Source organism: Falco cherrug, chromosome 14 (assembly GCF_023634085.1).
Source record: "Falco cherrug isolate bFalChe1 chromosome 14, bFalChe1.pri, whole genome shotgun sequence".
Classification (NCBI taxonomy): domain Eukaryota; kingdom Metazoa; phylum Chordata; class Aves; order Falconiformes; family Falconidae; genus Falco; species Falco cherrug.
In genome coordinates this window covers 16,231,527-16,256,083 of record NC_073710.1, presented here as the reverse complement: position 1 = coordinate 16,256,083, position 24,557 = coordinate 16,231,527, and the positions used below count along the sequence as shown (strand labels likewise).

General features: G+C 36.0%; 1 protein-coding gene across 2 annotated transcripts in view; it reads right to left on the bottom strand.

Moving 5' to 3' along the window:
• The window catches only part of WWOX (WW domain containing oxidoreductase), a 530,925-nt gene that overhangs the window by 373,428 nt on the left and 132,940 nt on the right, over nt 1-24,557 (bottom strand). For both annotated transcript variants that reach the window (XM_055726863.1, XM_055726864.1), the window contains one exon: nt 22,758-23,022. In XM_055726863.1, the coding sequence (XP_055582838.1) occupies nt 22,758-23,022 (265 nt within the window). The remainder of the gene's footprint in view (nt 1-22,757; nt 23,023-24,557) is intronic.

The following is a 24,557-nucleotide window of genomic DNA, read 5'->3' as shown; positions in this document are numbered from 1 at the left end:
GCAGTTAACCATTTGTGACATAAAAATATTTATACTGCAAAAAAATTTTTGCAGCTATGAAAACTAGTAAAATTGTCTACAAAATGGAACTGTTGTATACTGAATCACCGAATCCAAATGTAGTTGCCCACACTAAAATGAAGCGAATGAAAACTACAGACCAACTCATAAATAAGTAACATTAGTATCAGTCTCAAAATTAATAGAGTGGCCTTCTGATTCATCCAGCATCCATTTCAGTGTCTCATTTTCCCACTGCACACAAGATTCCCAGTATTTGTGTCACTGTTGAAAGACAGTAAAAATAAATCTAGCCTAGAACAGTTTTGCTGCTCTGTCCCTAGCCATGAATGAAAGCAAGGGGAAAGAAGTGTAGTGTTAGTTTTCCTTTTGAAGACAAACTACTTTAAAGCTGAAGCAAAGCTAGACAGGTACAGAAAACACGCAATATGCATTTCTCATGAAAAAAAATCTGGAAACTCAGCTATGACGTTAAAAGGAGCGGTTGAGTTTGTTAACATAAAAAGGTCTTGCAAACTGCAAGTCAGAATCTTTTGATCCTCAGTAAGAGCCAAACAGTTTGCCCGATACTTGCACATGCCACCCTGGCAGAAATACACAGAATGGGAAGGGCATGTATTGCAAAACTACCACCACATCTTTTACCTACCACCCCCAAAGTAACAAAAAATTGATGTTCACTATAAACCCACGTCAGAAACTGCTAAAATTAAGATTATATTATACTGTAAGTACAGGAAAGTGAGGAGCCAACCAAAAATGAGGATGTATCTCAATCAATCTTGGCATAAAATTAACCAGGAATAAGGTAATTAACTCACCTATGTTATAGAATATGTTTCTACTGTCAAGAATCATTTAGCTTGCCATACATACAGCTTCTGAGAAAAGAAGGAATGCACTTCATGAAACCAAAGCAAATTCCCTTTCCATTTAAAAGTGACAGGAACTGAGTCTCACCGAACCATGTGCAAAAGCTGTGCTGCTGGGAGGGGGAAGGTCAAGGTAGTCCTAATTGTCAAGTGCATTTTTAAACCTCAAAATATTGGGGAAAGAACATGAGTCCCCAGAGAAATCTGTGCCAAGGACCTTGTCTTAATTATTCAGCATAGCTTTCCTAATCTATCAATTTAGCTCCATATATTTATGATCTTTATTGTCATTCTTAATATAGATAGTAATATAATCCAAAGACATCTAGTCATCAGGGACTGGTGAGCAAAGCACAGACATTTGGGAACAGAGTGAGAGCAGAGAGTCTGTAAATTAACATTCCCAACAATGCAAATAATGCTTTATTTTAGAATTAATACAACTTGAATATGCTTTTGGGTTTTGATTTTTGTTTTGTTTCCTAAAATAGCTAGTTTACACAAGACAACATCCTGATTAACTGATTAACAAATATAGACAGAGAACTCATATTACCATACTTCTGTGGAAAACTAAGAGTTTCAGTTAGCAATGTTACTTCAAGCTTTTATCAGCACTAATTTCAATGAAAAAAATGGTCATAAAATCCTGAACAGAGAGAAAACAGACCTTAATTAAGCAGTGTTATCTCCTTCTATTATAATGAAAGCAAAGTTACAGTTATATTTTTACCAAGATTTTTCCCCACTTAATGAAGACATTATCTGTGAGTTTTCAAAGTCACTTTACAAAAGAGCATTCAAGAGACATTAAAGTCAGCTTAAACTAAAAAGTCTTTTTGAAGTCAATAAACAATAAAATGAACAATGAAAAGACAGCCTTTGATCTCTTCTTACTCTAAAGTCTTTAATTTCTGTTTTAATCTACTAGATGCATTCAGTCTTGTTTTCAAATATTTTTCATCTGCAAAGTACAGTAAGCTTGCCTTGATTTTTTTATTCATATATATTCTTACTGTATTAATGTACACCTCTCATTACCAAGGATGGGTGTCATCTGGAAGTTCTTCCACCAAAATAAAGAAAAAAGTTTAAAATTTATTTTTCATTCTGTTTGCTTTTAAAAATTCTTTAAAAAGAATGAAAAAAATGTAAAAGGAAACAGAAAATACCATCTTCAGCTTTGAAATTTCTGAGATCAAAGACTATAATGCACATAGATTTTTCAAAGGATAAATTATTAACAACATGGGCAAACACATACTGGTCAATAACATGGTCAAAGAATGGTAAGTTAAGAGCATCTCTCTACAGCCAATTACAGTTAATCTGATTGTATTGTTTGCAAGAAATTCCAAGTTATTCAATAGATTTTTAATATGGCTTTTAAAAACCCCTTTTTGCAAATCTGCGAATTCTGAAAAGCTCTTGGGCAGGTTCAGCAGCTTGATATTTTAACATTTCTTAACTTCTGTTTATCCCTTCCTCAGAGCGTGGGCTATGGATGTAAACAGCAAATAAACAAAATTGCAATGAATGAAAGTATGTGGAAACTCTAAAGGCAGAGGCAGCCATTAGCTCCCATTGTGCCACCAGTTCTTCCAGGTACCTAGTATAAGCCCAACTAGAAGGGGTAAAACCTCTCTCCGTACCTGTTCACCCTTGTCACACATACAAGCCTGCTGAATTTCTTTTGTTTGAATAACCTGGTTCTGGTATTCGCACAGCTTCAGGAACACAGGACCATCCACGAGGCAAGACAGAAATGAGAACCATATACTCCCTTTCAGGCCCAGATTACTGTAGCAACCTGGCAATCCACTCTACGTGTGTTAGAGAATTTCAAAGTGAGAGAAAACATAACATGGACAGTAGAGCAAAAGCTGAACTGAGCAGACGTAGCAACATGCTACACAGCCTTTTTTTTTTTCTCCACAACAGCACTGTTCTTGCCGCATGCTTGCAAAGATACCTTTCCAGATGTGAGGGACAGATGAAAGCCATATCTGCCAGAGAAGCAACCTTCCCCTTCCTCTGCTACGCAGTTAACCTAGAAACCTGGTAACTAATGAAGTGCTATTATCGCCTTAGTTTCTCTTATTTCACAGATCAGCTTTTAACTCTAAACGTGTAGTGTTTGTAGGATTAAAGGTGAATCCTGGGCCTTTACTGACCTAGATTAAAACACCACTGCTTTTTTGGTATCTGAGCATCCACTCTGTCTTCAAAATATTTCTTTCACAATTCTCCCAAATGAAAGAATTCTCCACCTCCATTTGCTGCTGAAGTTGACAATTTTTGCTGATTATTATTGTAAGAGAACAGGGCTAGATGTATTTATTTCACAGACACCACTGAATATCTGACAAGTGTGAGAGCTTTGTCATTTATTTCTAGAGTGGGATACGACTAGGAAAACAAAACCATTGGGCTCTGAATTTTGCCAATATAAGATTTTTATCATTTTTCATACAATATATTTATTTTGATTCAAATAAAATGAAATTCTATGGGACGGATCCTTGCTAAGAAAGAAAATAATCATGTAGAAATTTAAGCAATGTCTTTTTCTTACATCAAGTTAAGCAAAAAGACTAAAATTTTCACTTTGCTCATGGCAGATATACTTAATAAAAAGAATCAGACTGAGAGCACTTTACTACGTTCAGACTAGCCTTTTATTGATTTGGATGTGCTATGAACCACATTATCTAATCTACAATAAGCCATTTACCAAGTGCAATGATCTATGGGCTAAAAGGCTTAGATTTTTAGTTCCATTGTAGACTTTTTGATGAAATGGTAGATCAGCAGAGAATAATACTATAATAAGATTGTGAGGGACACAAGTGTCAATATTAGGAAATTAGAAAGTTTGGCTTACTGTTTTAAATCCTCTTGTTGTTCATTTAAAAGCCCAATATCTCTTTTTCTAGACTAATTGTGTCTGTATATTTAACAGAGGGCCCAGATGACATCCCACAGGGTGTCACGTTTACAGAGGTTCAAGGGCTCATCCAACTGAAAATATTTTTAGTTTGCAAAACCAAAATCATTCTTCTGAACACATGACTATCTGATGATGCATGTGCTATAATTATATAAGGATACAAGTTATCATGATACTGTCTGCTGACTATTACTGTTTGACATGATCCAAGTTTCATCCGTTGCATAGGAGATTTTTGCAGTTCCCCTTAAAGCAAATTTGATGTGTTTTGTATGAGAAAATTTTCTTTATCTATACGCACAAAGCCTGGCACATGAGGCTGAGATCCCAATGAGGCTTGTGACTTACACATAAATTTAGACTAACGCTCTCACAATCTCATCTGATTGCCACCCATCTAGCTGCCAGCTTTGACCATTTTTGCACATGGGATTTCTCCAGCTGCTACCAGGAAATGCCACAAAATTCTAAAGATGATTCATTTATCTACTGTTCCCTGTTAATCTAGGAAAGAACCACACATAGGAGATCTGCTTCCTTATTTTTCAATATTGCTTTTTTATTGAAATAGGTATCACTGAACTTCCTGCCAATAAATACCATGATTTCCTTCTCAAATTATCAAGTAATTCATACAAAGATAACAACTTCTTGAAAATAGTTGCTTTTGGCTAACTTGGATTCAGAGGTTTGTGAAAAATGTAACGGTGCAAACCAGAATTGCAACACAACAGGCATCATAAAAATAATATCTTATGTTAGCAAAGACAAACAAAACAATTCAGTGGTCTTCAGTAGACAAGAAATAAAATCCACTATTTAGTGCTAATTAACCAAAAACCAAAGCATATTTATGAGATTATTTTATCTATAGTTCTATGACAAATTTTACTGCATCATTTCTGACTAAGACTGACAGCCTACACGCTGAAGTAAATGTACTGAAGACTTTAACGTCACTTTCAAGCAAGTCAAGTTTTGATGTTCTTGTATTTTTGTTGTACTGCAACTATTAGGATGCATTGCCTCATTTTTTGCACATGAAAAAAGGAAGCGTAACTAGTTCATGCTACCATGTAACTTTACAACAACTGACACTAACTATAAGCCAGTTTGTATTAAGATGTTATTGCACCTTTCCAGTTCTAATCGCCAATTATGACTCTATTAGTCCTACTTGGCAGTTCATCTGCTCCTGCATCAGCTAAGGGGGACTTGGAGACGGACCTCTGATCTTCATGTTTCCGCTTCAGTGAGTGCTCAGCACAGCGGCTGTCATCTTGAGACATTGAGGAGGTAAGGCATTGCCTTTTCTAAGATAACTACACCTGACCTTACAACAATTTACTAAGGAAATACCTGCCTAATGGCAGTGTGAGTGCAGTTTCTGTTACACTCACAACGGCACTGCAAATTAGAGACAACAGGATAAATCTATGACCAGCTCACTAGACACTTCATTAAATCACTGTTCCCTTGCCTTGTAGAGCACTAATAGAATCACAGCCCTCGTTAGCTACTGAATAAAAGATCAATCACATTCTTTGAGAGCTCTTGCTACCAGCTTCCAGAGGAAACAAGGAAAAAAAAGACATATTTAGGATCATCAGTGAGATTCTGAATGGCCTCACTGCAAGTTGGCTAAATTACCTTTTCCACAACTGACTCCGACTGTAATACTCTGAGGAACTTGTTAAGTCTGCTTTCAAAAGCTGCTATCTAATATATGACTACCAGGCCCTGGTCAAAAGTTCATAATGTGCATATGTAAAAAGGTACTAAATTGCCTGAGGGCTAAAACCAGAGGAGTTTAATTGCAGCAAAATGCTGAAAATGGTCTGTTGAGGGTCTTTCTATTGGGATACTGCTGGCACTAGCTGATTGAAGTACAGCACATAAAAGCCTTACAACAATATTTCCTTAAATGCAGCTGAAACTGCAAGCACTTGCTAGTGCATATATGGTGTGCCAGGAGGAAAAAAAATAATAAAAAAAAAAATAATAAAAAAGGAACCTTCTCTAAAACAAACAAAGATTTAAGGATTGATATAATTCATAATTCAAAAGCATGTAGATAAAAGAAGAATTAAACAGAGAATATCTGTCAGTGTAAGTCATGTTATAGGTTCCACATGTTATTATGGTGGCAAATGTAAGTACATAGGTAAACATATTTAGTTGGCACCCATTAAGATTTGCTGCAATGAAAACCACAGCTTCCATAAATCTATTTATGACCACAGTTGGAAATTTTGGAAACAGTTGCCTATGAGACTGGAGATTCTTACACTTAGCCTGAAATCCAAGGACTTGTTTCTAGTAATTCGAGAATCATTCTTCCAGTTATTTACATGATAAAGAAAAAAAAAAAGGACTTGAGGGAAAAAAGAAAACATTTTTTTCTGAAGCCATTCAAAATATACTTTTTCTATTGAAAAACAAAATCCCAAGAATATAAATGTTTTTTAAAAGTGGTCATCATCTGAAAATTAGGAAGAAACTACAAATTCTTCTCTTAACTCTACTAAATTTGATTATCTCAAATAAATTTATTCTTTTATCTAAAGAGAAACTGTGAACATTTAAACTCTTCACAGAGTGAACATAAGCAGAATATTTTTCCTTCTGTGTGGACATTTATGAACATGTTGCCTGAGAATTTTGATTTGACCATAAAGAGTCATCTGAAAAAAATAACAAGTGACCATCTTCAATTTTTGCTCTTTTTGTAGAAAACTCTGTGATTTACTCCTCAATGTATCTATTTTATTATCTTGGTCAGAACATATAGCTACAAATATTTGAAATGGCTATGGTGAAACATTTATTTCAACTTTTTTTTCCATTTTATTTTTACATTTTTAATTCCACATTCACATGGAATATTATCCCACATGCTATAGATATTAATTTGAAATTTTAAGTTAAACTTCATTGCTTCTCTGCCAGTATTTCTTCAGCTCAAGCAGGGCTTGATGTGGAAGTTAAGGCATGTACTATGCAGGAAATGACATTAGGTCAGTGTAACAGTACCTTCACAGAGACTGCAGAAGGAATTTTCCACACCCAGTTATTTTTTCCCCAGACGTGTGTCTGTCAGAGGCTATGCTACAAACTGCAGTAATGAATGAACACAAGCTAAACCCTTCCTGGAAGGAGAACATGACTCTGTTCTGAGACCAAGCCCGAGAAGGTACAGAAAAAAATACAAAGTGTAGGTGACAAGGAAAAGTCATCAAAGTTCAGCACCATCTGTAAGATTTTGAAAGGCAAACATTCACCTATGTATGGATGATCTGTTGCCACTAATTTCTATACTGACAAGGCAAAAATGTTAACCACAGCCTGTATTTTGTTCATCTACACATGTGTTGTCTTTGGGCACGTCATGGCTGAGAAAATTATCTACAGCTTTGCATAAAGGTTTTAGTTTAAATACCTATAAAAGGTTTTAAAATCCCTCATCTAATATTCTGAAAGACAACAAGAAAAGGGCTAAGCATTTTTTTTTATTTGTACTTGAATTAATATAATATAGCAGATAAAAGACCCTTTAGCCAACCATTAGCTGGGAAACTGGGAAGTGAGTACACCGCTGACAGCACTGACTTTGCCATTTTCAGTTGTTATCAGTCAACACTGAGCAAAACAACAGTCTTGGACAGAAACCATAGACAAGATAACAGGAACATGGTCAAAAGCATGAGAATCAGCAGAGTTCAAACCAGCTCAAGAGACCTCCACTTTCAGCCTTGGGAAGTCCACATACAATGTTCTGCAATAGCTTTACAGACTATCTCCATAGGAAGACCATATCATTCCTCTCTTCTGGAAGTCTCATTTTACAACCTAAATAATATCCAAGCCACTAGAAAGTCTCAAAAGTAAATTCATCTTAGTGGATAACAAAGAAAATTGGTAACTCATTTACCTCACCTTGACAGATCAATTCAGAGTTTGAAAAAGCATGGTTGTAACACTGACAGCATTTACACTAACAAATAAACTTTATGGAAATGACAAACCAACAGTGTCTGAAAACAAATGAAAAATACGGAACAAGCTTTCATTTGTTTCTCTTGACACTTAGTGCTGACACTTGTACAGTTAAGAAGTCATTCAAATTAATTTAAAATATATGCTTGGGAAGAATTCACAAAAATCTCCCAAAACAGACAGGGACAACAGACTACAAATATTTCAGTAGACAATGTTTAAAGCAAATACACTGACTTCATTCCAGGTCTTTAAGTCTCTATTTCAGGCCCGGATAACCCTTTCTTTCCAGCTTGAGCACTACAATAAAATTAATTAATGGTTGTATCTGCCAGGAGAAGGGAAGCGGGAAGGGAAGCGGGAAGGGAAGCGGGAAGGGAAGCGGGAAGGGAAGCGGGAAGGGAAGCGGGAAGGGAAGCGGGAAGGGAAGCGGGAAGGGAAGCGGGAAGGGAAGCGGGAAGGGAAGCGGGAAGGGAAGCGGGAAGGGAAGCGGGAGAGATACAGGGTTTTTCTGGTGATGACAGTGATCAGGACTGACCACATAATTTGGCCCAGCCACATTTCATTACCAATTATAAATATTCTTTTAGGGGAATAGATTAGCAGTTTGATTGCATTTACAGAAATCTGCTGTGGACAGTGACAAAGTTTTCTGATGAGTCTTCTGTCCCTTCCTAACGGCAGAAACAGCACGGAGCTGCGCATTCAGCTTTGCAGGCCTTGAGGATACATGCACAGTATTTGTTTTTCCCAAGACAAGCCATGGACTGCATTGCATTCTGAAGAGCATAACTGGCCTGAGCTGAAGTCCATTTAAAATGCCATGTTACTAGTGAATAAGCATACATGTAATGCAAGAATGATAAATTGCACCTCATCACCAAAAATAAGGTCAGATATTGTTTTGATAAAAAGACATCTTATTTGAAAACAATTTTTTTAGAAACATAAAGCCAAAAGGAAACAAAAAATACTCTATCACAAGTGGACCTACCGGCTTCATTGATGCTTTCTGCTATAATTCCTTTAGAAGTTGGAAATTCACGTACATTTCTCATCAAAGCAATGCAAGAAGTCAACCCATATTTTTTCTCACAAATTCATTCCTTTTGGTGCAAAGGCTGAGGGAGGAGCTCACTTCATATATAACAATTCAACAAATGAAATCAGTGTAGCTCTAGGACCATTCAGCTCAAGGTAACACCTTGTTTCTTGGGAGAACTAATTGACTCATTTGCAGTTTACTCATATCTTGACAAAAACCAAACAAAACAAATCCACTTCGTCCATTGTCATTATGTATGCAGAAAATAAAGATAAGTTCTTAATTTATGCCATCAGATTACTAGCAAAATTGTAATACATATATGCCCAGTCTACAAGAGGAAATACGGAAGGATTTTCCAGGTGCTTGGCCACTCCAAGACCCTGCCTACCTGCTCAAGCACGCTGATAGTCAGGGCCTTTGCCCTAGGGGAACTGCAATGGTGAAATTTATTTCCTACACAGGCAAATGTTGCTCTGCAGTGGAAAGCAGTCTTTTCAGTCCTGGGGTGGGGAGCACCAGAACACCCTGTATCCCTTTGCAGATCATGCCTCTGCTCCATAATTAAACACTTAGATCAACCGTATTATTTGGGATGGGATGAACTACTTGACACGAGTAGACAATCAGATTCTAAATGACATTGTTACAGAGTCATTATCATAAAAAATTGCCAAGATGGTTGTTTTATTTGAAGTGCTAAATTAGTTTTCTTGTACTGGTAGTATTCATCATAATGTAAGTTTGACATTTCAGGACAACATTTTAATAGTAATGCTGTTCAGTGGGAAAGAAATAGTGCTTCCAATTTTCTAGCAAAATGAAGAAACCCTAATTACATTCATTAATGGATTACAGTGACAGACAAGGTAACCCTAAGAAAAAAAAACTATATTCAGGAGTGTTGAATTTAAGTGAAAACCTTAATCCTAGTATTTCCAAGTATTCAAGTTTACAAGGTAGGGCATAAGAAATGTTCTTTGGTGTTTTCTGCATAACAGTGGGTATAGCATTTGAATAGAAATAGTAGTATTGTGCCAGTTCAGTACAAAGATTTTCAAATCTGTTCCTTTTATATAAAGTTTGGTACTCAATATTTGAGTAAGTACTTTCATAATCAGTTAGGAGTCTCACCAGCCATTTGTATATGCACAAGTCATCTATTAGAAACAAAATAAAATAGCAATGGTATGACAAACATTAAAAATAAGCTCACAGTAAGTTTCAACACCTATGCCTACTTAACGTTCTTTTGAATTAATAGTGATATCCATCTTAAACACATTAAAGTTGAAAGTACCACCCACAAAAGCAGCACATATATGAGAACTCCATTTTTGGAAATGTCAGCTCTTAAAGACAGTACTGCTACAAGAGATGGAAATCCACAGCACTAGCAAATCAATCTTGCATATTTGGTACAAATAGATCCTGTTCTTCAAGACAAACAATTATCTCTATATCACAAAAATTACTTTGCTTTTATATAAGATGCATCATCCAGCATTGCTATCTTCATCTCATTTCAATGTGATGCTTTTGCAATTAATAAAACTCCTCAACTACCCTCTATAGATTATTATTTTTTTCGCATGCAGAGAAGACTGTGCTATATCCACAGTTATATTTAATAACGGCAAAAACATGTTGTCACTAAAATAATGGATGGAATTTGACTATGATGTTTATATTTACTGTCACCGTCCTTGCTAAAAAAGGATCAATGCTACTATTCTAACAACTTCCTAGAAACAACAAAATAAAAAGGTTGGAAAATCCAAATGACTCAAGCATTGGAAGTCTCAAAGGAAACTTTAAAAGCTAAGTGAATTCAGAAATTCTCTGATTACAAATCTTTATACAGATTATTGCAAAACTAAGAAGTACTGCATCATTTGCTGTGCATTTATACACTGAACTACGCATGATAAATTTAGTATTGTCTTCACTTTCCCCTCTGAAGAGAATGAGTACATTCTGCCACTTTATCACAAGTAAATCACACAAACTCAAGCCATATAACACATAATAACATGCAACCATTTTAATATTTCAACTGGCAAATGAATTAAAGTTCTTTTTTGCCAAATATCCCGCTTCTATTCTTAAATATAATTCTTGAATCATATAAATATTCAAAACAACTCTTCAAGATGTTACCTTCAAGGTATTTAACATACTATCATGCATTTGGGCTTTCTTCCTTTTTGGAAAAAGGTGAGAAAGTACAGACCCAGGGATTAAGACAGTAGCTTAAGAAAAGGAAGAGAGGCAGAAGGGCACGTCACCTCACACTGGTACTGGCAGTAAAACCTACATAAATTTCAGGACAGCTTTTTGGTTTCATTAATTTTTCTGGAATATATATTCCCTCTTTCTTTGCTTTCTTAACACACACATACACTCTTACCTAGAAAGAGGGCACAGGAACAGTAAAAAAAAATCAGGACCACAGTAGAAAAGGTCAGGATTTGAACAGTATCTAACTCCAGCTTTTTCAATAACTCTCAAAGTGATACCCAATGGTAGCTACTGAACTGAAAAATACTAGTGGATATCCAGTGGAAAAACTAAACACACTCCCCCTAACATAGTCTCATCAACCACAAACCTATTTCCCTCCACAAGGGAATCTAGCCAATGCTCCAAGCTGGCCAAGGAACATCCTGCAGTTTGAGTCCTGCCTATAGAAAAAAGAAAATTACTTCACTCATATCCATAACACCATACCCCACCACCACCAAAACCAACAAACCCAACCCAGTAAGTTCCCTCACATTTTCCTCAGGAGAATAAGAGATACCTACATATACAGTAAACTTTGGAATAAAGAACTGACAAGAACTAGAAACACTATTAGTATCACAGTGGGATACCTCCCCACAGCCAAGAAATACAAATTTTCTAAACATACATGTACATTTTCAATAACTGTCATGGAAGGAAATTTTTAGGAATGTTAATTCAGTTATGCAGTTATCATGCCCAGGGAATGCCAACATGATGATGAATGACATGCCACATGCAGAAAAAAAAAAAACCAAACAGATGAATCACTTTTTTAGGAAAACAGACTCTTACTGTGTTCACCTATCCAGGAATATTAAATATATTAAACCCCAAAGTATATTTATCATTTTTACATATATAGATAGGCACACACTCACAAAAATATATGTAAAAATAGTGAGAATACTGAAGAAACATTATGTAGTACTCTGCATTTGATATACTATATTATTTTTGGACCTTGCAAATATACTTTTTTAATGACTTTGCTCTAAAAGAAGGGACTTTCTAGCTCAGATTACTTGGACACTCTTATGTTTACTCTTCCATCTTTTTTGTAAAGTCAGAAGAGATTTCCCTGAGAACTTAAAATAAATAAGATATCCAGCTGCACAAACACTATACATTCTGTTAGATTACTTTGGCTTCCCAAGGAATATTTGACTTTCTCTGAATGTAAATGATTAAAGAGAATCCATCATATGAAACTGATTGGTGAACTGTTTAAAGTGGTATGGCACCTCTTCAAAGATGATAGAGAGAGAAATGAAAAGACCATGTTATGATAAAGCATCTCAGATATCCAAGGAGTTCTAGGGAAATGTTAATGTAACTAAGCACTGCATCCCCCAATTAAGAAACATTATTTAAATGACAGTTCCATAAAATACGATCTAGACTGCATTTAAAAAAAAAAAATATGGTATTTCATCTATTCTAAATACAGCCAATAAAAGCTTGAGGTTTCCTGAACATCTGTCCATTCATAAATAGCAACTTCAAAAAAATGTAAGGAAAGATAAACCATGTTCTAGAATCCACAAAATGCATATTGCTCTGAGTTATGCTCACAAAATGACACAGGCTAACAATGTTCAGTTATGTAATTTCGTTATTTTTATAATTTACCATTTTAAATGTGGGCATAGGGTATTAACTTCTAGAGGTCAAAGAAACAAAAACTGAACTTTGTCCAAAAATATTGCTTTTGCTGAACTTTATATGTGTGGACCAGCAGCTCCATTTCCTAAAGAGCTAACCAGAAGGCTTAGTATCAGCAGATATGTATGTGCATATAAAAGACAAGGAAGAAAGAATTACAAGGAAATAAAAGATGCACTACTGCCTAATTGCCATGTCAAGTGACACAGACAAGAAGGTCTCAAGTTCACAGTTGAGTCATACTGGAGGAGTTTGGATTTGATTCCACCTCATTTAAGGAATAAACAGTGGATTTATATTAAAAAAAAAAAATCATAGCCAAAAGCAATCTAGTTTTTGGACTCTAAAATCAGTAAAAACTCGATTTAAGAGAAGAAAATTGAGAAAGTGAAAATCACACTAATGAAGCACAATTACTTCTTATAGCCATTCACTCATAACCTCCCCCTACCCTTACAACATTAAGGTCTTCTCAGAGCTTCTAAAATTTGGCAGATGGCAATAGTTTGCAGTAGATCCCAGAGTTGCCATCTTACATCTTAACCCACATAGGATTTGTTTTTTGCATTTCCTATCACTCATAATTTCAACAGTTGAAAATTGTTCAATTGAAAGTCCTTTGTAAATTTTGTGTTTGGCTGTGATCAATTTACTTGGTAGCTGTACAGCATAGTAGCTCTGTCTGTCCAAAAATTTAAAATCCTTAATTAGAAAGAATTTTTAAGGTCTTCTTTTTTATAAAAAGTGATTGGAAACTCTGCTAGCTAAAACCTCAAGTTTTATCACTATGAATATTTGAGACTATCTTTCTAGAATGCTAGCAACAGATCACTGGATCATTATAAATGAACCACAGCTCATTGACTCTGCTTTTGATTATAGTTATCTCATTCATAAAAATGTTCTCTCTATTACTCTCTTGTTATTAAAGAAAACGTATAATTCTGTGATTTATGTGCTAGCTGGTAACTAAGGAGGTCTGGATCCTACTTTGTTATTTACAACAAACTGTCTAAGTGACCTTGCTCAGGCACACCAATGAGAAACTGTGGGGTCATAGGCAGGGTCGAGTCACTTCATCTGCAGTTATCACTAACTGGGGGGCTCTGGGGTGCAGCAAGGGGCACCCAGACTGCTCTGCCACAAGGCAAAAGGCAGCGGAGGAGTTTGGGACACACTTGCATTTGAGTCTTCAACAGTTCACAGCAATTTCAACCAGCAATTTTCACTGCTAGCTAGGCTACAAAGTCATCACGCATTAAAGCCATATCTGGCAAAAAGTACAGAATTAGTCTGATAATCCTTTTTGTTCATCACACCTTCTTAAAATTATTACTGTAACAATACACTAGCATAATCTGAAGTCTGTTTAAGAGTGGGTGAAGGAAGACCAGTAGTTCGGAAGGAAGACTTAGTTCGGACAATCATTAAGACTACCTAGGCTGGCACACATCATGGAGCTGTTTTAGACCATAGCTGCCATTTTCCTAAGTTAACAGCCACATGTTTCCATTAGCACCAAAGAAATGAATGAAGAAAATTAGAGGCAATCTATTTCAGTTTTTAAAAAGATCTTCAGGACATTTAAGCCTACTTGCTCACTTACAGGACATCACTAAATTTCAACCTAAACTAATCCCAGCGAAAGTTACTGTTGTTAGCTAGACAAAGAATATCAGCACGCACATTCACTTTTTGGTATATACAACTCAAGTACGTAATACATCCGGAAAAGTTCCTCACTGTGTATCTTCCCTAACATTCTCTTCCCAAACTATTATTTTTAACAAAGCTACATGATATTTTTTTCTTACCAATGCTTGTCAAAAAGGTTAGATTTAATAGATGTAAACTACAAACACACACACAAAAAAATTATGGCCACAAAACCAGATGTGTCGCAAACCTGTCCATAACCACAGTTTTAACATTATATTTATGTGGCAAAGTATCATACACACACTTTTCAGATAAGAACATATTTCTAATCAGTCAGGAGAAGGAAGGGAGGCCAAGAGGTTGTACATATAAATCCAGAATATTATCTAGTGCTGCTATTAGCTATTTTCTTCCCTGACAAAACAGAATAAAAACTTGAAAATATTTTTTCATAGAGCACTATGAAAATTGCCATAAGAACCAATTTTTCGTCCAAAAACTTTAAATTTTCATCCTACTTTAACATCTCTTTGTAATACTTGACACCGAAAAAAAGAATACCTATACAGCAATATGCAAAATAAATGCAAACATAAAAAATCAAAAAACTCTCAGAACCTCAGAATTTCAAGCATTTTGAAAGTACTGAATTTCACTACCTAAGCATCTAAAAAAGTCTTTTTTTACAGTCTCTTCAAACTCAGTTTTAAATTTTAGTCATCTTTGCCCATGGAAAATCGATACCTTACTTGTTTTCAGTTCTTGCAGTAGATAATCATTTTTCGCAGCAAATAAAACAAATTACCATGTTTCACTATGAGAAAGGTCTCAAAAGCACTACCACAAGGATATGCAAATTCCTAATAGTAAGTATAGCAATGACATTAAAAATAATAATAATAAAAAAAAAGGTAAAGGGACAAAAAAAAAGTGCCTATATATCCTCTTCAGCTGTTTCTGTCAGACTGCGCCATCGTGCCTGTCATCCAAGCACCTCTACACTCTTTAATACAACAGAAATTTCCTTCCTTACAGTTTCTCAAATACATTCTGATCAGATCAATGCTGCGTAACACCTCAGAGACACCACAGCACTTCAGCTGCAGTTTAGCTCTGCAAGTGATGGTAAGTAAAAGAGAAGGAATAAGAATAAAGAAAAACCAGAAATTTGAACTCTTCTTTGGAGGACTGGACAAAAGAACACAGGAAAAATGATTCAGTGAAGGAAAGTCTGGGACTTTCAGTCAAAAACAAAATTATGGATGCATCATACCAGACTGCAAAACCAATAAGAATTTACTTTTAAAACCATTTGGTTAAGCATTCATTTTTTACTTGTAATGCAGCTTATACCCACAAATCTAGCGCACACACACACATATTATTCAATAAGGAGGCCTGCTTCTAGATGGCATGACAATCTGAGTCAATAAATGAAAATAACTCAATGCAAGACTGACTTTCTGCAAGCTTCAGAAAGAGATATTCCATTCTATGTTTGTTAACTACCTATGAGGCAAATCTTTTTCATATTTCAGGTAGGAGACGATAAGGTATCAGACAGGGTTGTATGTGAGGTTGCACAGATTAGCATTATATGCAGACATTCCACAAGGTGTATATATAGCTTTCTAATCCAAAAAGGCTTTTTCAGGCTGAAAAATAGGGAAATATGCTTTTTAATTTCTAATTACATGTAATATAAAACATTATGGACCAATTGATTCCCTGCCTTGCAACCCACATACTGGGCCGGGCATTCCAACATTCTGCAACGATCTAGGGAGAGAGGAAGAAACTCTTTACTTCCTCCACAAAACTATAGGACATAACAGAGCTGCTCCACAAAAAGGTATGGGGTGTGTTGGACATAGGAAATTCCATGGCCATTGCTGCCCTGGAGCACTGCTGCGCATGCTGAGACCCTGAGCTGTTCTGTTTGGCACATGAATAGGTTTTCATGAAGACTTTCCATTCCTGTGGGGTAGGTTATGGGGGACAGATTTAATTTGCCTTCATATTTCACGCTACATTTATTTTAGCGGGAAGTTAAAATATGTATCACTTAAACATAAGTTTGACAATAAACTAGCTTATATTACATTTTAATACTAGATAGGACAGGAATTCTAAGTGCATAGAAGAATTTTTGCACCATCCTTCCAAAATTATTAAGACCTACTTTGAAGGCATTTCTTTACCATCCTACTACAACCAATAAAAACATTTTTTCCACATATGCCTTCTTTCTTTTAATCCAATTCAGTAAATTTTTAATAGCAGCATTCTGCGAGGAAGTACGTGCTACCAGAGTTCAATAAAATAAGTGTCCTTCCATGTTACTAGAGGTACAGTCCATAAACTTGTGTGTTATAAAAGAAAACTGTTGCTTAGCATTGCTTTAACATTTACACTTCAGGCATTAATCCATAAAACAGGAGAACTGCGTATGTGATTTACACACTCTCTACAACAACTGCTAATATCCAGTAGATAGTTAACGCCCTTTCACTTTCCCTTCATCTTTCACTTGCTGCCCAAAACTCAATTTGAGAAAAGAAACTGACATTTTGATCAAATCTAGACTGTGAGGCTCTTTCCAAAAAGAACTGCCTGTTGCTTTTCAAGAAACCCCGGTGCATTTTCAGGAATGTCTTAGGGAGGAAAACCAGGCCAAATTCTACACTGAAACACGCACATACCCACCCTGCCCGTGACTGCTCTTGGAGCTGAACATGCACAGCTGAGGGCAGAATTTGGCCTGAAATGTGAATTCAGTAATGGAAGCCAACATCAACTCAACACAGCCCACACAGATCTTTGGACAGCAAAGAATGTTTACTCAAGGAGGGAATACTATCCCCAGCTCTAAGGGTTATTCCAGCTTCTTTAGCAAAGAACAGAGGAGAAATAAAAGCTATGATGAGACTGCAGGGCTTCTTCTGGGCTTCTATCAAAAGCAAATAGATGTGATCACTAGATAGAAGCAAGTCACTCCTATAGATGCAGATCCATTTCTTGTCAGAATAGCATTTCTGAGTTGATGTTAGGTGTGTGCGCACATAATCACATAAAGTTTAAATTAAGACACTTCCAACATATGACAAAAGTAAAACCAGAGAGGCAGTTGTAGGCACAGGGAGCACCCCCTGCCCATACGAGCACTGCAATACATGCCAGCTGCCTGACACTCTCCTGGGATAATAACAGAATGACAAGAATTCATTGTTTTATGTAAAACTAAGACATTCAGAAGACTTTGGGGACCTTAAAAATATTCCTTATAATTCTTAATAGCAAATATTTTAAATAGAAAGTCCAGTTCTGAAAGGCTACTAACTTTAGGGGAGGAGGGAGAAATCAAAGAGCAGTTCAAGTCTAAGTCTCTTAGTGAAAAATAAAGGAGAATGGTCTTACTGCAGCTAGCTGGTTCTTTAAAGGTGACAAGTTGAGCTCTTCTAGTTGTAATTTATATCTCAGCAATAGAATCAATGTTTTATTCCCAACCATTAAAAGTGGGTAACACATCTGCTAAAACTCTAGCACAATGGCTGGCTTTGCACTGCAACAGGAAATGTAACCCAATAGTCTCAGAACTTCTACAAAGCCTAGCCATTTCTTAATGTAAAAGGATTTGAAAATTCAGTTCACTGAAACATCTGCTAAGCTCTTGCTGCTCTAACACATGATATTCTTTCTGCTCTGTTACCTGCCAACAAAAATATTTGGTTCTATGTAAGACTATCACAAGTGTGTGATAATGGCGCTCTGCTTCTAATTTTATATGCCATTGTACACTCACAAAACCACCTGGGGGTGACACCAGATAACATACTTGGTGTAAGCTCAAAACTTAAAATAAATTTATTTAATTTTACTCTTGTATGTAAATAGTAACAAATCAAATGGGTTCTGAATGACTAGCATTAACTTAAAGCAAAAGAAACAACTTAGTCAAACTGTTCTTGAGCCAACTTTCAAGAAGAGAAAAGGAGAAACGGAGAAAAAGAGCATGAAAGAGCACCAAAGAGAGAGGTAAAAAGAAGGGTGGGAAAAGTAGGGAAAAAGCCCAAGGAAGCAAAACCCTAAATCCTTAGATCAAACCAGCTGAGCATATGCGTGGCCTATGCAGTTACTTTCACAGCTTCTGCTCCAATCTGTTATTTACAGTGGCCACTTTTTTCAATTGAAATTTAATTATACTATAAGCATCTTCAATTTATTCAGTAACTATATAGTGGTAAGTAAAAGAGAGGACCTTTGAACATAAGTAAAGCTACACTTACTAATTTATTTGCAACTACTGCTTTCTACAAAAAAATACTTGTTCTCCATTTCTGTCTAGCAAATCCTTGTAGATTTTAGATCTTGAAAAGAGGTGGGTGGGAAAAAAAAGGAACAGTCTTTCAGTTTCCAGTGCTCTACTTAACAGAAGTATTTTCCGTATACCTACAGCCATCAGTGATTTAAATACTGTGTTATGTTTCAAAAGCTGACCAAACAGCTCTCCGTGACTAACTGAAGAGTTCACTATAACCAGCACAAAAATACCACAATTTTTATGCTGTAATCACTCATAAAACAGGTTTAGAAAATGTGAAGTTGCAGTAAGGTATGATTATTTACAGAAGCAACTAAAATTATGCCTCTAAAAGCCTCACACCTGACAGGCAGATAAACCCTACCTAAGTATGCTTGTTCTTTTAGGAAAACAAGAATCTAAGTGATCTGCAAACCTTTTCTTTAAGCAGAAACTTAAAATAGCCTGACTTCATGAAGTGTCGTAATTACTGAAATTAAGTCACCCTAGTCACAGCAAATAACAGCAAACAGGTAAATAAAAGTGTTACATAAGAATACTGATTCTCAGTACTTCAGGGAATTGGCTAAAACCAAACAGCTACCTGCAGTGTTTCCTCAGCTAAATTCCGTCATGCTGAATATCCCAAGTATCACATGCTGTAGGCTGCATGACCTCTCCCCAAAATGGAAATTCACAGTATACAATAGCATGCATTTCCGAAGAAATTATGACATCATCATCAACCAAAGTGGAGCTATTCAACACTCAAGAACTGAGCAACTACATTAAAGAAAAATAATAATTTCAGATACACAATGTATATTTCTTCACTGTTGGAAACAAAACAAAACAATTACTAAACTGTTATGATTTCTAGTAAGTAAACTTTAAACAGATGTTTAAAGTACCACAAAATAAATGACAACTAAGTCAAAGGCATGAAGACTAATTTCTCAGGAGGAACTAGCAGCCATGACAGAATTATACTGTTCTCAACAAAAAAACAGTAGGGAAACAAATGTATTTTCTAATTTTTTGCATCTAGCTTCAAAAGAGATGAAACTCTGAGTGTTATTCTGAGCTATCCACCACTCTCGGAACATCTAGTAAGTCTATCGTTGTGAAATACAAATTAAAGATAGAATTATTTTTTATTAGAAGATTTTACTACAATAATGTGAAAAGGCCCCAGTTAGAATCAGGTATGTGCAGCTGTAGTCTGTGTGTGTGTGTTTATGTGTGTGTACATATAGATATACATATGCACATATGTGCATGCATCTATACAGACTTCAGGAGCCTCTACAGTTCAAAATGTAGCAAAGAGCTTCAAACCGGCTCCAGAATGATTAGCTCTCCACGTACCACAATGCTGCAAGCAGCTAAAGCTACTGCCTCTGAGATCAAAACTGGTGCAGGCATATCTGCAGGGCACCTGGCCTGAACTGATAAACCTTACCTCTCTCCACACAACCTTGACATGAACCTCTCAATTCCAGTTATGGACTCAGCTCAGTTGTGATTACTTTAAATGATGCTGCATCATGCTGCATTGTGCAATGCAGACATCCTTGCAAAACACTGGGATATACAGTTCACAACCTTGGGACTGCAACTTTAAGCTTTAAAATACACATACTTGTTTAGGATACAGTATTCTGACCAAAACATTAACCTAAACTTTGGGGAGCTGCCGCAGAAATACTGAGAGGAAGCCCACAAAAAGATCCTCAACGAAGTCTACTGCAGTTTGGTGACAGCACAATCCCTAAAAAGGGAGAAGCAGGGAAAAAAAATTGCTCCCTACGAATCTTAAAATAGAAAAATTCTTACGCTGGTGATGTTGAGAATTTCAGGTCAGCTTTTGGGCATACCCAGGAAGAGGAACTTTTCTGTTTTACTGGCAATCAAAACATTGGTAAGGTTCAGGGGAACATAACAATTCATATCAGAATATGAGTTATAAACCCGATGCTTATCCTCAAACTCATACCCTCTTTCACAACACTCAAATAACTGCAGTACAATGCATATAAACACAAAGGACTTACTAAAGTGACTGGGCTTTGACTAGAGTGCACTATTATTCAGTGCTGATATTTTTTGTATTATATTTTGTGTTCTCTTTTATGTACCAACCATAAATAAATAGATACTTTAAAAAAAATTATCAATTGCTTTAAAGAAATCAAAATGAACTTCAGTGTTTTATTTTGTTCCTTAGAGGATGAGATTATCCGAGCAACAAACTCAAAAGGTTCCTTTGTGAAAATACATCAGAGCAAATAAAACTAACAATTCATAAAAGTTCCACAGACTGGAAAGTTCCTTTTCTTGGAACACCGATAACATTCACTTAGTCATTCTCAGGAGAGCTTCAAGAATGTGTTCTATGAACTATCCCTAACAGAGCAGAGGCATGGTTTTAAAGGTCCTGGTCAAAAGACATGCTGTTGAAAGATATTATTAGTTGTCCCAAGGTGCCAAGAACATTCACTTAGCAATCTCATGGACACAAATAGGTTTTGCATATGTACGGGCTGCAAACTGCAGGCAGAGGTTACAGGTGTGAAGACTCTCCTGACTGACATTGTCAGTGCAGCACAATAGAGTGTTTGTATTTTTGCTTCATGGATCTTACTGAAGACCCATAATGTTCAAGAAGCTTTTTTGGACATGTAAGCAGAGTTTTAAACACTATAAGATGTGTTTTCCACTTACATTAACCCAGTATAAATTACGATTAATCTCATTATCTCAATGATAATGAAATGTACAAGCCAACTTTTTTGTGCAGCTATACATACAAATTCCACCACTGATTTGCTCAGCTACTGCAGGTTATGTGGTAGATTAAGCTAGGTAAGGATGGATCTCTCTGCCTCAACAGTTCCTTCTCTGCCCTTCTTCAAATAAAACCAAATAATTTGGTCTGCATCACTAGCTCAGGGAGACGGTAAGTTATGGTCCACCACAAACACTTGTCAGCTGTGAAGTCTTCTGTAAAAGGGGCCTGGTTTGGGCTTGAACAAATTGCCATGGCTAGGTGAGTTCTGCAGGGGTATGCATCTTCTCATTTCCCTGATCTGTAGCTGCAAACATTCAAGGCAGACCCCCTCTCCCTGCTCCCCCTTTTGGGAATACCCTTTGTCAGTGAGTAAGGGATGAGAAGCAGTCAATAAGGTTAAAGGAAGCCAGTTCTCAATGAAGTTAAAGTCATCCTCTGCCTAAAAAAACCCTTTGGATTCCTTATAAATTATCTGGGTCAGAGGTTCAAGGGATAAGAGTAACCCTTCCAAGTGCTGGAGATGCTGCAAATTCTTATGTAATGAAGCCTCATGATGTTGGCTATGAAAGAACTGCATAGCCTTTCATTATGTCACAGTCCCAGTCCAAAGTCCAACGGAGACAAAGGGAAAACACCTATTGCCTTCAGTGCTTTATAAGAATTAAGAAAATTGTTGGGTTGTTGGGTGTTTTTTTTAAATATGAATGAAGGTGCTTTTACCACTGAAAGCACTTTCCCTCAGCCATTAATAATGTCTGTAGTATCTTTTCTAACTAGGGCATCTGTTTACATAAAAAAAAAAATGCAGTCAAGCATATTCCACTTAAAAACCAAAGAAATTTTTTTGATGTTTTACATAAACTGAGCACAGAAATCACGCTAAATGATTCCACACCTAAGATGTACAACTACCTTAATCACAGTGAAAATCATATACTCAAAGAATAAAGTCATGCACTCCATCTAACAAAGTACCTTTACTGAAGACTGACAAAGTTAATCTAAAACCGTCGAAGAATCCTCTTTTAGAGCATTATCTTGATACGATGTTTGTCATTAAAATCAGAATTGTAGTTATAAAAGGCAATAGGTCAAAGCAGAAACACGCATCTGGATTTCAGTAACTTTATTCCCAATTTGAAAAATGAAGATGTGTAAAATACTTCACTTACCATGGATTTGGTGAAAGGTCGAGCCAAAGTAAACAGCAGGGTATACACCCACCAGTTACGATGAATGGAGGAGTAAATCATATTTCCAGGATGCACTGAATTAGACGTCACCCCATGGGGAGAAAGGCGTCGGTTCAGCTCATTGGAGAACAGTATATTGCAAAGCTTGGAACGATTGTAGGCCAACATAGCCCAATACTCCTTCTTAGATGGAGAAAGCAGGCCGAAATCAAGTTTTCCAGAGTCGTCCTTAATTTCTGTAAATCTAAAAACCAGTAAATATGCCTTAGATACCCCAGAGTTAATTTCACTCTCATAAGTACAACATAAAATGTAAACAGAGTAGAACTTGGCCAGAACCAACATAAAACAACGGCTTATTTAGCAGTTGAAAGTATCTACTGGAAACTGTTTGAGACCCAAGGAACAGTCCCATATAACATGGCAGTAAAATTATTGAATACTTAGCAAAAGCAAATTATAAATAAAACAAGTCAAAAAAGGCTCTAACGATTTAAAGGCATTGTAAGTAACTTACGAATCAGTTTATTTTAAATCCAAGAAAAGATTTTGCCATAGATCCATGAAAACATAATCAACTTGGAGGCAATAATGTAGCATAAAATAACTCTGCATTAGAAGCAGAGAAAACCAGCATCCTTCCATTTCCCCTTCTTCTCTTTCCCTAATTATTTCATCAAGTGTTCACATACTACACACTTTCATTTAAGTGTTAAAGTAACTATGGATGAGTCTCACTGCCTCTTAGACTTTTTTTTAGATTAAAAATTGATGAATGTAAAGGGGTTATAACCTTGGTAACTTGCCATCAATAGTCTTATATGTTTAAAAGATAAATGTAAACAAAGCCAAAATGAGTTCTGGCAGAGTATAATGTTTTTAAGTATACCCATGGCATGGCTGAACACAAATCAAAGTAACTAGTTGATGTTTTTTAATTGGGTCTGACAGAGTCATTAAACACCAGCTGTTTGTTTCTTTCTTTCTTTTTTTTTTTTTTATAACAAAGTAATGAATGTTCTAAAGACATATAGATGAAGAAAATGAAGTTTTAATATAGCATTTTCTCCCCCAGTTCTTACAACTTGAATTATCAATTTAATGGTATATCTTTACATTAGAAAATAATACTACATTCAGTTACAGAACCATATTTCATTCAGAAGAGCTACTAAAAATAAAAAGGATTTAGCAAGCTCTTTTTAATACTCAGAGTTTTCAGAATCAGCTGGGGAGAACAAGGATAAACATAATTATAGTACACACTAGAAAAATGTTTTAAAATATCTTTACTAATTTTGCATCTCATGCCCAGAAATGAGAAGAGATCAGCTGGAATTTCTACATTCATTCTGCGAGCAGAATTATAATACACTCAGAGAAAAGCAACCACAGTATTTGAATCCAGGAATCAAGAGGAATCCAGGATGTTCTGTATCTTGCAGAATTAGCCCTTCAATTTCAGCAACAACATTTCTCTTTCATAATTTTCGGTTAGATAAAACACATTTCTGAAATTAACAGGACTATTCTGGGAGGAATTTCCTATATTCATTCCTCAAGCAACCATTTATGACACTAAAAATAATCTATAAATAAAATACTTTGTGTATACTGTATAATGGAAACACGGTGGCATATTTTGAGTCCAGTCCTGCAAGTGTGCTTGTGTGAGTCAATGTTACTTACGGTGGCAACCTCACTGAGTTCAGTAGGATAAGGGCTGCACAATCAAATTAACAACACAGAAATAAAGACAGAAGGAAAGTCAACCTACTT